At 34.9% G+C, this 15,869-nt stretch overlaps 1 protein-coding gene across 8 annotated transcripts in view; it reads left to right on the forward strand.

The window, feature by feature from the left end:
* GPC5 (glypican 5) overlaps positions 1 to 15,869 on the forward strand; it is a 620,023-nt gene that overhangs the window by 200,715 nt on the left and 403,439 nt on the right. For all 8 annotated transcript variants that reach the window (XR_004417012.1, XM_033051489.1, XM_033051492.1 and 5 more), the window contains exon 6: positions 1,348 to 1,468. Coding sequence is in view for 7 of the 8 variants with exons in the window: in XM_033051489.1 (XP_032907380.1) it covers positions 1,348 to 1,468 (121 nt within the window). In the remaining variant the exon portion in view is untranslated. The remainder of the gene's footprint in view (positions 1 to 1,347; positions 1,469 to 15,869) is intronic.

A 15,869-nucleotide genomic window follows, 5' to 3' on the forward strand; every position in this document is an offset into this window, starting at 1 on the left:
GTCCCAAGACTTGCAGGCAGACTGCAGATTTTGTACATACCCCTATACAAAGCTTTTCCCCAGCACTTCAAACTGGCAAATGGCTCCATTGCTCCAAGACAGCACAAAAAGCTGTCTGCTGTAAATCAAAATAAAACCTTTTCAAGTGTATGAGCCGCTCATTTATTCAGTGTGTATACTTCCTCAGAATCATCCTAAATCTCATTTAAGGTGATATTTAAGTAAAGATCAAGGACAAAATATTGTTGTTATGTGGCAACCGTGTTTTACTGAACTGCATTCATTGTTTAGCATATCTGCAAGCGTCTCTGCAGAGTTAAGTGGACCTGTAATGTTTTTCATAAAAGAAATTCTGCAAAATTTTAATAAGCTGTGTTGTCTGTGCTTATATGTGGATCTAACAGGCAGGAATTAGACATTCCTTTACTGTGATAAGGTTATTTCCTCTCTTTTTCTTACAGCATAACAGCTGGCACAATACTTTTGAAACAGAGACATACAGAGCTATCCTCTTATAGAGTACACTGAAAAATTATAGCATATGGAGAGTATTTGCATAATGTACAATATCTGTGATGAGAAGGTAGATATTCAGTTTTTCTTGCATAACTTGAGTGTTATATATAATATGGTAAGTTGAATGAAGAATTGCTTCTTAAAAAGCTACAGAATCCAGCTTGGTGGTTAGTTTATTTACTGTATTTTGAATTTTTATGCGTTATAAACAATGTTCTACTTACTCAAGCAGTTCTTTTTGGAATCAGCTTATATCTGTTCTTTACTTCTTCTTTTATATATCTATATATTAAGTACATTTTGGCCTACTCTTACTTATATAATTTATAAAATGCTTAATAATTTATGCACAATCTGGCTGTTATCCTTCAATAAATATTCTGTCTGTGCATACACTCACAAAAACACTAGAAAACTTCAGGTTTATTTCTGAACATACAGTGTGTATGGAGTCTGGAGGTTGTTTTTAAAAACCTGAAATACCACACATTTAGGCAATCATCATGTCACTGTATTCAGCAAAATCAAAATGGAATACAGCCTTTTTGCATGCACTCAAAAAGACATGCACAGGGCTGAATGTTTCATGCTACAAATGAAGGTAACTTTATTAAGGTTTGCAGTAAACTTAGAGTGCTAATAAATAACAGAACTTTGTGGAAGGTAATTATACTTCGTGGCATTTCTTTTTTTGTGAAAAAAATATTTGCATAAAATTAATGCATCTCATTAAAGAGATATGCTGGTGCCACAAGAGATAATACAAACTAGAAGATGACTCTTAGAGTAAGTTACTTAACCATTTTTATGTGTGTTTCTGTATTAAACTAGCTATACCCACCGTGTGGTTGGCAGTGGAATCAAAGCTCAGTCTGAAAATCCAGAAGTAAAAGTGAAGGGAAAAGATCCTGTAATAAGTCAAATTATTGACAAGCTGAAACATATTATTCAGGTAAGGACACTTTTTCCTATGGATACACTATAGTTCTAACTACCACTTTAATAATGAAAGTATTAATTTACTGCACCATAAAGGTTAATTCAAGTTTCTACTGAATGCACATCCACACCAAAACACTAGTTGCTCTCTGTCTCACTTCAGTTATTAAAAATGATTTAGTTAAAAGGCTTGCATATGGTAGATAAGTGTAGGAAGTGAGGCTCTGGCAGCTGGGCCATCTGTACCTGCAAGTACCACAACTCAGCATTGCAGTAAGCACACAGAAGCACAAACAGTATGATTTAGGGATATTAAGTGGGTGCATATGTTTACATAACAATAAAACATAATTTCCCTCTTCCCTCTTCACTAAATCTAAGTTCTTTCTTAACTTATATTGCTGTGAGGGTTTTTTTTTTTTTTATTTAGATACCAGATAGAAAAACTAGGAAGTTTGAATGAAAATCACATGCCTGCTAAACAAATTTGTGTTCATTACCTGATGTACATATCTGTGAGTTACTAAATTCAAGGCTTACAAGGAAATAAATTCCATTATGGGTCTGTACAATCATTATATTGTAATAAATTTACAGGATTACAGGTATCTCTAGTTACATACCACATTTATATGCACAGATAACCAGAAATAAAGGACAAAAACAATTCTGTTGAAGGCAGCAGTTATTTTGCTGACAACTCTATATTTCAGTTTAAAAGTAAAAGTTTTCACTCTGAGCTGAAGGCTCAGTGACCAGAAAGGTGCTCAAGGCATTTCTTGTCAGTGACCCATTTAACCCACTATCCTCTCCTCTGCACTGGTAAAAGGAGATGCTACTTAGGGAGACCATGAAGCTTCTCACTTTTATTGTCTCCCCTTTCTCTTCTGTAACCCATTCCCCAAACAAGAGAATTAGAGATATTAAATATCTTCTCCTTGACTAGTGCATTTAGATCCATCTAAGGACTTGCTTTAATTCTGTTTTTACGTCTTCTTGACAGCTTTTAAATACGGTTTCCCACATGGTTTCTGGGGTTGAAATATTACTGATAGCTTCACAGTAAAACCTCCTGGTTCTTATATCTGTAATTGTGAACAATAACTCTTCTCTGACAACAAAACAAATAGCGATGAAAAGAAAAAAAAACAGGAAAATTTCTTTTCCATCAGTAGTGTTGTTTTCTCAGAGAAGTGGCATTAGTATGAAGTTCAAAGGCAATCATTATCCTTTTGTTCTTAAAAGAAATATCTTTTTTATCCCTCCAGCTTCAGGATCATGCTTTTGTCTCTCTTCTTTATTAAAATGGCATCTACAATGGTGAGAAAATCAATGCAATTTTCCCTACAAGAGATGCCATGATTTGATTAATAACTACAAAATACTGTACAAAGATAAACTTTGCAAAAATTACTTGGTAAGTTCCAAGGTCTTTCATCTATCAGGAATGCATTTCTCCTTTGATAATAAAACTGCTCTGTAGAGTTTATTGTGTTGGTTTCCTCTAGAGACTTGAAGTTGTGCTGTTTTCTCCTTGAGTGAGTACCTAAAACAGTGGAATAGAATATTTCCATTATAAAGTATTTCATTTTGAGAGCTTACTTGCCGTAGTCCCTAAAGACTGGAGTGGATCTTGGGGAAAAGGACATGTAATTTACATACTGAAATGCCTTACTAACCTCCAAGTATCTTTTCTTTCTGTGGGATAGTTTCTTTCCTTGTAGCTCTGAATATGAAAATAGGGTCAAGGATAAGAGAGCATCAAAATCCTTAGAGACCTGACATATAACTGCTTTTCCCAGAAAAAAAAAAAAGGGGCTAAAGAAGCTGCAAAAAAAGCTTTCTTCTTCACCATTTACTGCTTGGGAAAGGAAGATGAGGAGTGTAAATTAGAGATTCAAATATTAAATATCATCTTTTTGTCCTGTGTGATGTGAAAAAAGATTAATCACTTATTAAGCTTATAATAGGAAGAAAATAAGGGGAGCTTAATGGATTGTGGTGATGCCTCAGAGACAGAGTCATACTTAAACCTAACACACTATCCAAGCTCTACTACTAAATTTAAAAATTTTAAATAGCTATTTAAAATATAAATTTTAAATTTAAATAGTGGGAACAAAACATACTGATCAAAATTTTCAAAACTAATCATTCCTGAAATTTACAAAACTATATACTTTAATTCATCTTTAGGGTAAAAATAGTAAAAGGGCAGATATTTTTGAGATCCCCTTTCTGATCATATCTAATGTGATATTAGATATACATCACATATAGGAAATCAGGTCAACACCATTCTGCCCTGTATCCAGAAAATATCAAATACCTTAGCATCTCCTCTATTTTTTCCTGATGGATATACAAAGGCATAAAAATCCCAAGCAAAGAATTAGCTTTAAAATATGTCAATATACAGTGCTTAAGTCTGTTTTTCCAAGTTGTCTCCTGTTAAAAACTTCAAACCGCTGAAACCAACCCCTGCTTGCATAAGTGACAGTATCTCTTTTCAGCAGGCTGTGGTTTCTGTGCAGTTCTCCTCTGTGAGTGGCTCACAGTAATCCTCCTTTTTCTGTAAATAGTGGATTTACCAAAAAAAATCAATAGAACTTCTTGATTCTGTTGGACCCCAACAGCTGTAATCTGTGCCCTGGACTCCACAGGTTCATATTCACAACATCAAAGTGCAATTAGAGAAACTGATATAAGCTTTACTGAACCAGTCAGTGCTGAATATGGCTGGAAAAGTCACCCTCTTCTGTAAAACTCCTTACTTGTACAGGCTGGTATTTTGGAGAGTTTTGAATGATTGACTCGTCTTCATTCATTTATCTTCATGGCAGGCAAATTACAGGTTCAGTGCATATCATTTTATATACTGCAATCTGCAACTATCACTCTAATAGGTAATCAAGATGGGCAAAGTCAGTGTCATATGGCACAAATAGTAATGGGAATTATTTTCCTTTCTTCCCCAATAATTTAATACAATGATTAATTCATCATTCTTGCAAGTACAAATACTAAGGTTATGAAGTGTGATATTTTGGAGCTGTGATTACAGGCAAGACCTTGGTCTTTTCAGTGTGTTTTTTCTTTCAGAAGACAATCTCAAAAAGATACTGCTTTTGAAAGTAATAGCCATTACTTGGAGGTTGTATTTAAAGGTTAAATAAAGTCTTCCTCATTTTAGGAAATCTTACCATAGCAGGATATGCTCCTATGTCTGACTATTTAAATTAGGCAGACCAAATCTCCCTCTGGAGATCTCCAGAGGCACCTACCATTAGTGTCTATACTGGAAATTTAAATGTTTTTATCAGAATACATTATTTCTAATTTTTAGGTGCAGTAAAATGTATGTGTGAACTTATTTGGAAAAGATCCCTTCTTGCACTGCTATGCCACTAGAGTGCTAGCTGATATGCATAAAATAATATTTACCTTCTACACAAAGGGTTGCAAACTGTCTCTAATGGAGACTCCTTAAAGGAGTAAATGCCAGTACTTCATATGACATTAAATGCTGGTGACAGTCTAATTTTTCCTTTAATAATTGTCATTATTATTTCATGCTGAGCACTCTCTTTCACCATGCTGCCATTTGCCCATTTACCTGTCTCAAAAAGGTTGCAAACATAGTGAGCTTAGACTTTGTTTTGACTCTGATTTGGCAGACTGACAACTAAATTTTCCATCTGCATTTTTTGAAGCTTTTATCAATGTACCACAGCACAATCAAGTTTGTATTTTTTTAAGATCTGTTAAAATATGGATTGGAAATGGGGATGGAATATTTTACCTGAAACCTCACCTGCTCATACAAAGAACCATGTTTTGAAATTATTCATGCCCAAGGTGTGGCACTTGCAGTTGTGCCTACTTACTGTAGTGTTATGATAACCACCTAATAGTTAAAACCCCTCTGCCACTTAAATTAGTGCCAACAGCTGTATAAACATCACAAATTAGATGCAGTGATGACTTTTTTAATGACTGAAATGCAATTCTTTCTCATGGAATGAAGGAATTCTGAAGAGTACAGCATTAGATGCACAGTTTGACACACTCTTTGGTAACATGCTCTTGGAAACTCACTTCCTAAACTTTCTTTTTCTCTTCTTAAATGCTTTCTGTTGATACAGTGTAACCTGCAGTTTGTACTTTTCAATAATGGGTAAGCGGCAAGAAAAATTTCAGTGCACTTTATGCAGCAGTCATTCACTGGTATTAGAATTGCTTTCAGCTGTGTCTGCTCCTAAATGGCCTATTTATTTTTTGTGCACTAGGAAAGATTTCCACATAAATTTGTTTTGTATTTCATATTACAAATGCATATCTAAATGTTAATTTTGTCTTAGATTTTGTTTTTACTGTGGGTTTTTTTACACTTTTTGGTTTTATCCAAAGTTAGCACAAACCTGGAAAGTTAGAACAAACCTGCAGGTAAAGAATAGCTCAGTATGTAGTTTGTACTAATTTTTTTCCCCATTGATTTGTTGGTTTCTTTTTTTAAAAAATTTATTTCTGGAAGTAATACAATACTGTCTTTTTGAAAGAAACTCTCGGAAAAATTCTGGTTTTGGCAAGGGATCATAGTAGAGTACTGGTGATGTAGGGATATTGGGATATTCCTACTTGACAGAGAAGTGTATTTCATATTCATTGTGTGAGCTGTTCCAGTCTTTTATCCCCTCTGTGGAGAGCTGCCTCTGACTGCTGCCTGGTGCCAACAATATGTTAAGTACTTGATTATTACCACTGCATGTAAAATACTGGCAGAAATCCTGTAAAAATATTAAGCAGTTAAAAATAGGGTAGGAATTTTTTTCTGAGTTTCATACTCCTCCTTTTAAAATATACTTCAACTTCTAGCCTCAAAAATACAGAAAAGAGCACAGGATTGCTGATGCTTTAGTGTCTCTTGACAGTGAAAAGGTTTTCTTCACAGTTCTGTGATGATAATGAAGGTATAAACCATTTTTGTTGCTCACAAAGGTGATCTTTCTGTATTTGTAAGTCAAACACTACGAGTTATGTGAACATTCTGACATGACTGTATGTCTTGGAAAATTATGTGTAAACTCAAATCTGCATATGGTTTACAGGTAGAAGGCAGGAATAAGAAAGTTATTAGGAGGGTATGCAGTTTAGCTGATGCATCTTCCACTGCTGGGATGTTTAGGAGGTAAATTGAGAAAAATGGTCACGAGTCACATAGTCCTTCTGATCAGTAATTTAATTTAAACACTGGTAATAGTTTCCTTAACTTACTTACTTGTCTTTTACTAACTGGATTACCAGAGTTATTAAGGGCTAATCAAAGTCCCATTCATTTAGAACACGCAATCATTTTTGTGAAGTATCTTTTTAAAATAGGATTTACAGGAATTTCACGATTATAAGCCGCACTGAGTATAAGCTGCACTTCTGGGTGTCGGCAACTTTTCAGTTTTTTCCATACATAAGCCGCACCTGATTATAAGCCGCACGTTACAATACAGAGTGTGATAAAAGGTATCTGTTCTATCACCAACTGTTGAGGGTGGGGGCAGTGATCCTTATCTCAGCGGTAGATATTCTGCTAATGGGCCATCCACTGAAACCAGGCAGGGCATTGTTCTTTATCTTTTCACAACCCATCCTTCCTCCAGCGAGTCATTTTCTGCTAATGGCCCATTGAGTCCCACTGTGTGACTGATAAAATTACTGCATCCCATTGGAAGTTGCTCCAGCCAGGGGAAGAGCCCAACATTTCTTACCAAGATAAAAACAGAGGTTTTGGGACACTAAGGGAACCCCTTTCTCCACTGGACTCCAGAGGAAACCGGATTTCTCCACATCACCACTGGACCTCCGGAAGGAAACTGCACCTTCTACAGGAGCACTGCTTCAACTGAACCACATCTGTCACTGTAGGAGGATGCAGCCACCATTTAATGGATTGCTACCAGCACCCTGCCTGACAGGGTGTCAGGTTGTACTCTGACTTTGTCAGGGTTTGGAGTTTGTTTCTTTGTAGTACTGTATATCTATTTTAATTTCCCTAGAAAATAACTGTTATTCCTAATTTCCATATTTTTGCCTGAAAGCCCCTTGATTTCAAAGTTGCAATAATTTGGAGGGAGGGGGTTTACATTCTCCATTTCAAAGAGAAACTCCTGCCTTTCTTAGCAGACACCTGTCCTCCAAACTAAAACAGCGACTTTTCATTCTTTGTCCATATATAAGCCGCACCTGATTATAAGCCGCACTTCGGGTTCGGACCAAAATTTTAGTCAAAATGGTGCGGCTTATAATCATGAAATTACTGTATTCTGAAATAAAAGGAGTATACATTGCACAGAGCTTTCTGAAACTGTTTGTTGCTCAAGTTTGCATAAAACTCTTAATAATGGGCTAATTAAAAAAAAAATCCTTGATTTTTTGTGGTTTTTGTCCTTTTGTCCTGCATTTTTTGTAAAGCCTTGCACAGTGCACAGTGAGAAAACATATTTGCTGATGCAGCAGGAAGATTCTGTCAATTCTTATCCATTTTGTGAAGAGAATAGTAGCAGAGAAAATAAAACAACCTTTTCTATCTATTTAGGTGGATAGTGACCCTAACTGAAGTATTTATTATGGTGCAGATCCTATCTACAAAAGTCTATTTTGCACCTAAATGGTTTCCTGTTATAGCTGGTAAAAACTGCTTGTGTTAGTTTTTTTTTTAGCAAAACAGGACCATTGTTCTATCTTCTCATTTTTAAGTACAATATTAAGGGAAGGAGAGTTTTGAGATTTTGGAAGAGGCTGGGGTAGCTCCCCCTACTCCTCATAGAGACCTCAACATCCTTTACACTGTTACAATATGTACTTCTGAAATCAATATTCTTATTTCATTAATAATAGAGAGAGGAATATCCTCAAACTGACATGCTTGGAACAACATGTTTGGTCAAAAGGGAAGAGAAATGTAGGATGGTATCAAATAGGGCTTTAAAAGATTTAAGTGATGCAGGATATCAACTCTCTAGTCAGAAGTGAAAAACAAATAGTGGCTCTAAATTATGAAATCTGACACACATCACACAATTAGTTACCTTAATTGGCAGCCTCCTAAGAGCAGAGGCTCAGCAACTAGATAGAATAATACCACATCAGGATGGAAGGTATAAACAGAAGTTTGAGAAGCCACTTACTGTTCCTGTTGCTACTAGTTAATGACAGATATAATCTGTCAACATCTCAGTAACGTTAAGAAAATACTTTGTATTAAATAAAAAACATTAAAAAGGAAAAAGAAGAGTGGGACAGTAACTGGAGTTAACAGTAGGTACCATTAAGATGTAAGTGTCATTTACATGGTCTTATAGTGGTCTCCTCAGTACCATGGAAATTCCCTTGTGAGCAGCTCCTCGAGGCTGGCGTATCGAGGGATTAAGCAGGATGGCTGTGCTGTGTGCCCATTTGTGCATTGGTGCTGTCTCAGTGCTGTGTCTCACCTTGGTTTGCTGGCTGTGGATTGTGTACAGGAGCAGAGAGTGTTCAAATATAGCAACAGTTCCAAAAATGTTGATGGGAATCATTGCCTTTTGTCAGTCCAAGTGTCACAGTTGAGGAGAATGCTACTGAGGGGTTGAGGGTTGGCTAGAAGACTTTTAAAGGTCCCCACCCAAGCTGAAATATTCTATGATTCTATTGACTCCATGACTATGGTGTGTACTCATGTGATATTAACACCAGGTAATACACATGGGAAGTGCTGTCATAAATACTATGGACATGAAAAGATGTTGTCAGCAATTATAAAAGACTAAAGAAACAGGCTTCTTTATCATCAGCAATCATAAGACCATTTCTTAGAATATGTGCAACAGTCATTATCCAAAACTGTGACATCTAAAACAAAAAAGGTACCACAACAATGCATAACAAGTGAAAAGCAAAAAACAAAACAAAACAAAAAGACAGAAAAGCATTTCAATGGTTAACTGTTAAGGGGAAAAAGTTGCTGGTCACAGATTTTCTGGCCTGAAAAGTAATGCATCCTTTTTGAGCATGTTGAATGTTTCCTATTTGAGGCAGGCTATTTGCTTTTGGTCTCAGTCCTGAGAAATCCTCGGAGGCAGTGACCTGTGGAGAGCAATACAGAGCAAGTCATTTGCTGGAGGCATCATCATAATTTGTTCTCCTTGCCAGTTTGTAAAATAAGCAATGTGTTCTGTAGGCACAAGAAGTATCAGTCTGGAAAGCAATCTGTTGCTGTGAAATCTTATAAACAGAGATCTCATATTATCTAGGCTGTGTGTTGCCTAAAGAACTCATCTGCTCTCTGGAAGTTTTGGAAATTGTGGAAAGCAGCAGCATAGTATGGAGCATTCAACTGCTTTTGAACCCTGAGGGTCTGAAATCCTTATGGATAACATAAATAGTATTTGTACCATATAGTTTAAGGTCACAAATTTTGCTCAGCACAACCCTGGTTTTGTCTTGAGAGAGTCAGTGAGCAAGCAGGTGAAGAATCAGTACCAAAGGTGAAGTATTTAATTTGTGTGAAGTCTCAGCAAAGCTGTTCACAACTATGGATTAAAAAAAAGTGTCAGAAACAAGCTCTGCTATGCATTTTTAAAGCAGTTTTTGTTTCAAGAGAGAATACAGAAAAATGTAAATATATCCTGGCAGACTGTGGTTATGTGTTAGGTTTGTGGGTTGGTTTCTTAGCTTCTCTCCAGCAGAGAAATATTATACTGCTCTGTATTTAACTGACTGGTACATTTAAAAACAAAAACCGACTGTAAGATAAAAAAAACCCCAAACTATGAATAATTACTCGGATGTCTAAAGAAGACCCTAAACCAATGCTGTATCTGTAAATTCCTGAACAAAATATACAGAGCCCAGTTTTTCATGTATGATAATGTTTTGATTAGAAACTTCTCTTCTTGCAACTTGCTTGTCACTTCAGTTGAATCATTAAAAGTAATCACTGTCCCCATCTAGTTTACTTGACATGTGATTACTGTATAAGTCTTCTCATAGGTACACTGGCCCATAGTCCAGGCTGTGCAAATAATGAAAAGAAATTTTGTGAGGACTAAAGGCTTTTTCTGATAGAAGTACTGTAAGCTAATTTTAGATAAAAGTGTTTTCCTTTATCTTCTGTCTGTTAATGGGTTGTATATTTGCAGTGAATACAGAACTGGCCTATCCTTCTTCTATTACCCTTTAAGCACTATTTTGCTAGGTCCAGGTTCCCCTTGTCATTTTCTTATTTCCGCTTCCTGACCCTCCCCAGTTCCTCTTCCTCTTTCAAATATTCACATGGTTTTCATCTTAACTGGTAAAATACTTCCCTGTCATATTCACCATTTCTTTTAACAGGTGTCTGACCTTCTGTGTTTCCCATTGGTACGCATGTCTGGGACAATGACAACCCAGCTCAACAGGAAGAATGTTGTTTCCCAGTCAGTCCGCACTATAACTGAAAAACTTAGTTTTAGATATCTGAATTAAGGTCTTACTGTTAGGTGCTAACTACTCATGCAGGAAAGTAGGAGAGAAGTATATTTTAGCCTCTCTGAACTGCCTTGATCATGATGAAACATAGGGAGGCATTTTAAAGTGCAAATAATGAATGACTATGATAAAAACATGGTGATAAAATTGAAAGAGGCTGCAAAATTCCAATTCTGCTACCTCAAACTGTAATTTCCTTCCTAATGCAGCTGCCTTTCCCTAACTCTGCCTTGCAAGAGAACTATTTACTCAGGTCTATGCTAAATTTATCAAAGCACATAGATCTGGTGAAAAAAAACCCTGCAGCATAGTATGTCAATAAATCTTAACAACTTTACTTTTAGTGAGAATATGCAAACTTCTCTAGCAGTACCACAGTAGAGCTACTGTTTATAAAACTATCCATCATTATTATTTTTATTTCTTCATCCCCTGATTTAACACCCTTGTCATATACAGAAATGCAACAATCTGCTTTCCAAGTAAGTTGCATGCAGATTTTGAGGAATCAGGTAGCATCATAATCATGGAGCATGGCATTCAATAGTTGCATGGAAGCACTTTGGGAAGTTTTTTTTATTTATTGTAATAATTTGATCAATTTAATCTGTTTTTTCCCACTTTCTTTTTGACTATTGTTCTCGTCTATCGTTTCATTCATTAGAAGTCCTCCTGTAACCTGTGTACCTCCATGCTACATTACATATGTAGTACATATTTTATCACAGCTGCCAGTTTCGCCCCATTTTTCTGTTTAAGAACTCTTTTACAACTTATTTGAAGCCTTGTTTGAAGTGCCAGCCATCTGGTTCCTTTCCAGTTCATCTGCAATTAGTTCCTCCTGTAACAGCTCTTTTAACTTTTAGTGTCTACTGTTCATGATTAGTCAGACTTTTTTCCTTGCATTTTTTCTTCAATTTTAGATTAATATTGTTCCTCTACTTCTGCTTTTGGAGCCATGTGGGATTCTGAAAGTATGTCAGTAAATGCTACTATGGGGAAGGCTTGGTCTTCAGTTTTCTTCCTAGCAGGTTAAATGTCTCCAGAGCTTTTTTGATTGGTTTTGTATAAATCTGCATGTACCTTTAATACTTTTTCTTATCCAAAATCTATTACATATCTTCTCGAGAACTCACAGGGTTCATCATAGTCAGGTAAGGTACTGTGTAGTAAGAGTGCATTTGTTATTTCATTGCTTATACTGGCATTCTGTGCAAATCGTTCAAAAAACCACTTTTTTGATTTTTCCTTCAGCCCTTTTAAGAAAGTTTTGTATGAGGAATGGGCTAAGATCAGAATGTAAAGTTAGGATTTAGCTGGTGAAGTCTGGACATATCCATTTAGATACTTTTCAGAACATACCATAATAATCAAGGAACAGACTTAGCTTCTTTTGCAATCCCAGACCACTGGGTTGGTCAGATTTAAGTGTATTTTTCTGCTTGATAACCATAGTTAAACTCTGTAGGTGTTGCAAACAGACACTTGTATTTTTGGTGTAAGTAAAATTAAACATAAAATAGTCAGCTTGATGTATCTTGGGGATTTATATGTGAAGAGGTCAACTCGTAAAACACTTTTTCAGTTTTAAGAAAATTGTTTTCATGCACATCAGTAAAAAGATGTTATCTTCATATCTAGGAGGAAATCTCTTCAGTTGGAAACTTTTGTGTGACAGAAGATTTATCATGATATAATGGTACATGAAAACCACAAGTAATAAAATAGACAGTTTGGGGAATTTTGAGGAAACATTTCTTTGGAAGTTCTAAAAGAGAAAAAGTCTTGGTTTTAAATGAAACCTCTAACTGAAAATTTTTTTTTTGCGTCATATACTTTTCATTCCATCTTTATGTTTCCTATTTAATTCAATTTCCAATTTTTCATAAAACTGTTTTTCAACATAAAGGAGAAAACCCCTAAAAATGATTTAACAGAAACAAAAAAATAGGAGAAAGTGTTACTAATTGAAATATAGGAACAAATAAGAAACTATTAGTATTTAAATTCTATTTTATTTTTTTATTTGATATTTGTGTAATAGTTTCTATTAAAAATTCTTCCCCTCAGCAATTTTTTGATTCCATATTCAGTTTTAAAAGGCTTAATTGAATATTTTCAATTTTAAAGAATTGCATAATGTGGAGAACTCTACTCTCATTTTATTATTTCAATGCAATTTGCTTAAGACATTTTGGTATTATCGATCAACAAGGAATGTCATCTGTGCACCTCGAGATTGTGCTCTTTTCCTATGTACTTCCATATTTTACAGGAATAGATGGCTCAGATGAAGACTTAATTTTATAAAATTCTTTTATTTTTGATGCTGCTTAACTTTCTTTCTTTCTTTCTTTCTTTCTTTCTTTCTTTCTTTCTTTCTTTCTTTTCTTTTTCTTTCTTTCTTTCTTTCTTTCTTTCTTTCTTTCTTTCTTTCTTTCTTTCTTTCTTTCTTTCTTTCTTTCTTTCTTTCTTTCTTTCTTTCTTTCTTTCTTCCCCTTCTTCTCACTCTCCCTCTTTTGTTTGCCAATACATTTAAAATAATAATGAATTTCAATCACTACAATGATTATTTTTGAGTCTTGCCTTTATTGCTTTCTAAGTTATTTCATTATGCAGTTTCATTATTCAGGCTGTGAAATAACAAGTTCCTTCTGGATAGGAAAATAGTATATTGGTATCGTTTGCATTTTTAGAAAAATAGAATACCGTGAATATCTACCACTACTTTGATATTGAAAGCGAAGTTGTAGCCTGGGCTCAAACCTTGAGTAAGTTAAATGTTAAATCCTCTAAATTGATTGCTTTGTCTACAGGAAAGGGAAAAAGACACCTCTAGAGGCACTTCAGGCTTGAGATGGTGTGAATCATACTCTAGGATGTCTCATTGTTTTCTATTTTGGCATTCTAAAATAACCACAGTCCAAACTGAGGTACCTTTATTAGATATATTTTGGCCAAGGATACAGAATTTGCTTCATTTTGGGCAACACTGAATTCTATTTGCATTTGTTCATGTGGACCTAAGGCATCTGTCTTTCAAGAACAGATTGACTGCTTTTCTGAACCCCAAAAATTCTGTATGTTTCTAACTTACTAGAAACTCCCCAGACATATAAACTTCATTAAAACCCCCTGATAAGCTGATTTCTTGGGAGTAATTTGAATGACCATAATTAAGTCAGGGAATATTTTCATGAAACAAATTTTTAGCAGAAATGCCAGTCTTCAGGATGTCCATCTGATAAACATCCCAGTGCTCTTTTCCTTATTCTTGTTTTCAGAGTTTTCTACAGCTGGTTTGGGGTGATTTGGAGGATTGCTTTTAGCTAACTCTGATCTGTTTGCAGTATAAAATTAGGTATATGTGAATAATTCTACTAAGGTAATGATTTTGAGTACAAGATGTATCTGAATTTTAGAAACTCAAGTTTAAGTATCAAAAAAACCACAGGAAAAATAATATAACAAGGTGAGGATCCAAATCAAAATTGATAAGCAAAAAGATAAAGTCCTAGTGAAAATAAGAAACTACATGGAAAGGTGTTATGAAGTGCAGGGATTACATTGAATTTCCAGAAGCCATGCTGATTTAAACTCATGGGTAAGAGTAAAATAAATTGTAACAAAAATCTTCAGCAAGAAAAGTAAAAAGCCTCTTTGAGACAACTGAGCTTCTATTCATCTATTTAACTAACAAAGATCCCATAATTATTATGGAATCTAAGAGGTGGTGAATGGGAATGAGGTTTTGGAAATCAAATGTAGGTGAGCAAGTTCAAGTAAAAAATTTTAAGTTCCAGTTCATGCTTGTGTATATCAAAAGATGGGCCACACAACCATGAATCAGTTTAGGAGAAAATGAGGAGGAAAGGAGAAAGCAGACAATGTACTATGAGACAACATGTGTTTACAGAGAGCCTGGGACGGAGCAACAGAATATCTTGTCAGCAGTATAGTATCTTGCCAATGTACCATTCAAATGTCATGTTGTAGAATGTTTGCTTGAAGGAGTATCATAGAAAAAATTCTGTGTTTCAGTAAGATGGTTGCGAAAATATTATATTAAGTTTGATCTAGTTGGAAGAATAAGGATTACAGAGTTTGTAGCTAAGAAATTAAGTTAAAAAGAAAAAAAAAAGGAAGAGAAAAATGTCACCATCTATGTTTAAAAAGCAGTTATAAGACTGCAGAAAGATTAGTAGAATAGTTCCTCAGAGGATGGCATTGCAGCCACTACTGAATGATCTTAGCTTAAAAAAGTGTTTTACAAATTTGGAAATGACAAGATTTGGCAATCTGAAGAAAAATTAGATAATATATAAATGATTGAGGGCCACAACAATAGAAATAGAATGAAATACAAAAATGTGAGATGGGACCTTTTGCTGGACAGGCTTCCCATTACAATCAAGAAATTCTGTGAGATTGAAACACCTCATCTGGAGGCAAATGAGGACACCTGAGTCTGGTAAATGATCAAAAGATGAATTTGAGCCACCTACATTTCCCCTAATTTCAAGTTGTAGAAGGCTTATTATTTTTTTCACATCTGTGGGTTCAGAAACAGATTCTTATCACACATTCATCTTCTTCCCAATTATTTTCTATACAGTATTTAAATATGTTGACATATACACTCAGGGAAGGGTGGAATGTACCGGGGGTTTTTTGTTTGATTTTTTAAAAAGGTATTTCAAGTTTATATATTCTTCTTAAATTACAAGCAAAATAAAAAAAAAAAAATTGATATTTTTTTCTACAAATTCTATATGCTAGATGTGTAGATTTTTATTTTTAAACCATATTCCATAAAAGTTTGATTAATGGTATTAATATAGTAGTATATTTCAGTATGATTGGTCAACCTTTGGATAAATATATTAACTGTTTATTTCAATAATCTGGTTGCACTA

Source organism: Catharus ustulatus, chromosome 2 (genome assembly GCF_009819885.2).
Source record: "Catharus ustulatus isolate bCatUst1 chromosome 2, bCatUst1.pri.v2, whole genome shotgun sequence".
NCBI lineage: Eukaryota > Metazoa > Chordata > Aves > Passeriformes > Turdidae > Catharus > Catharus ustulatus.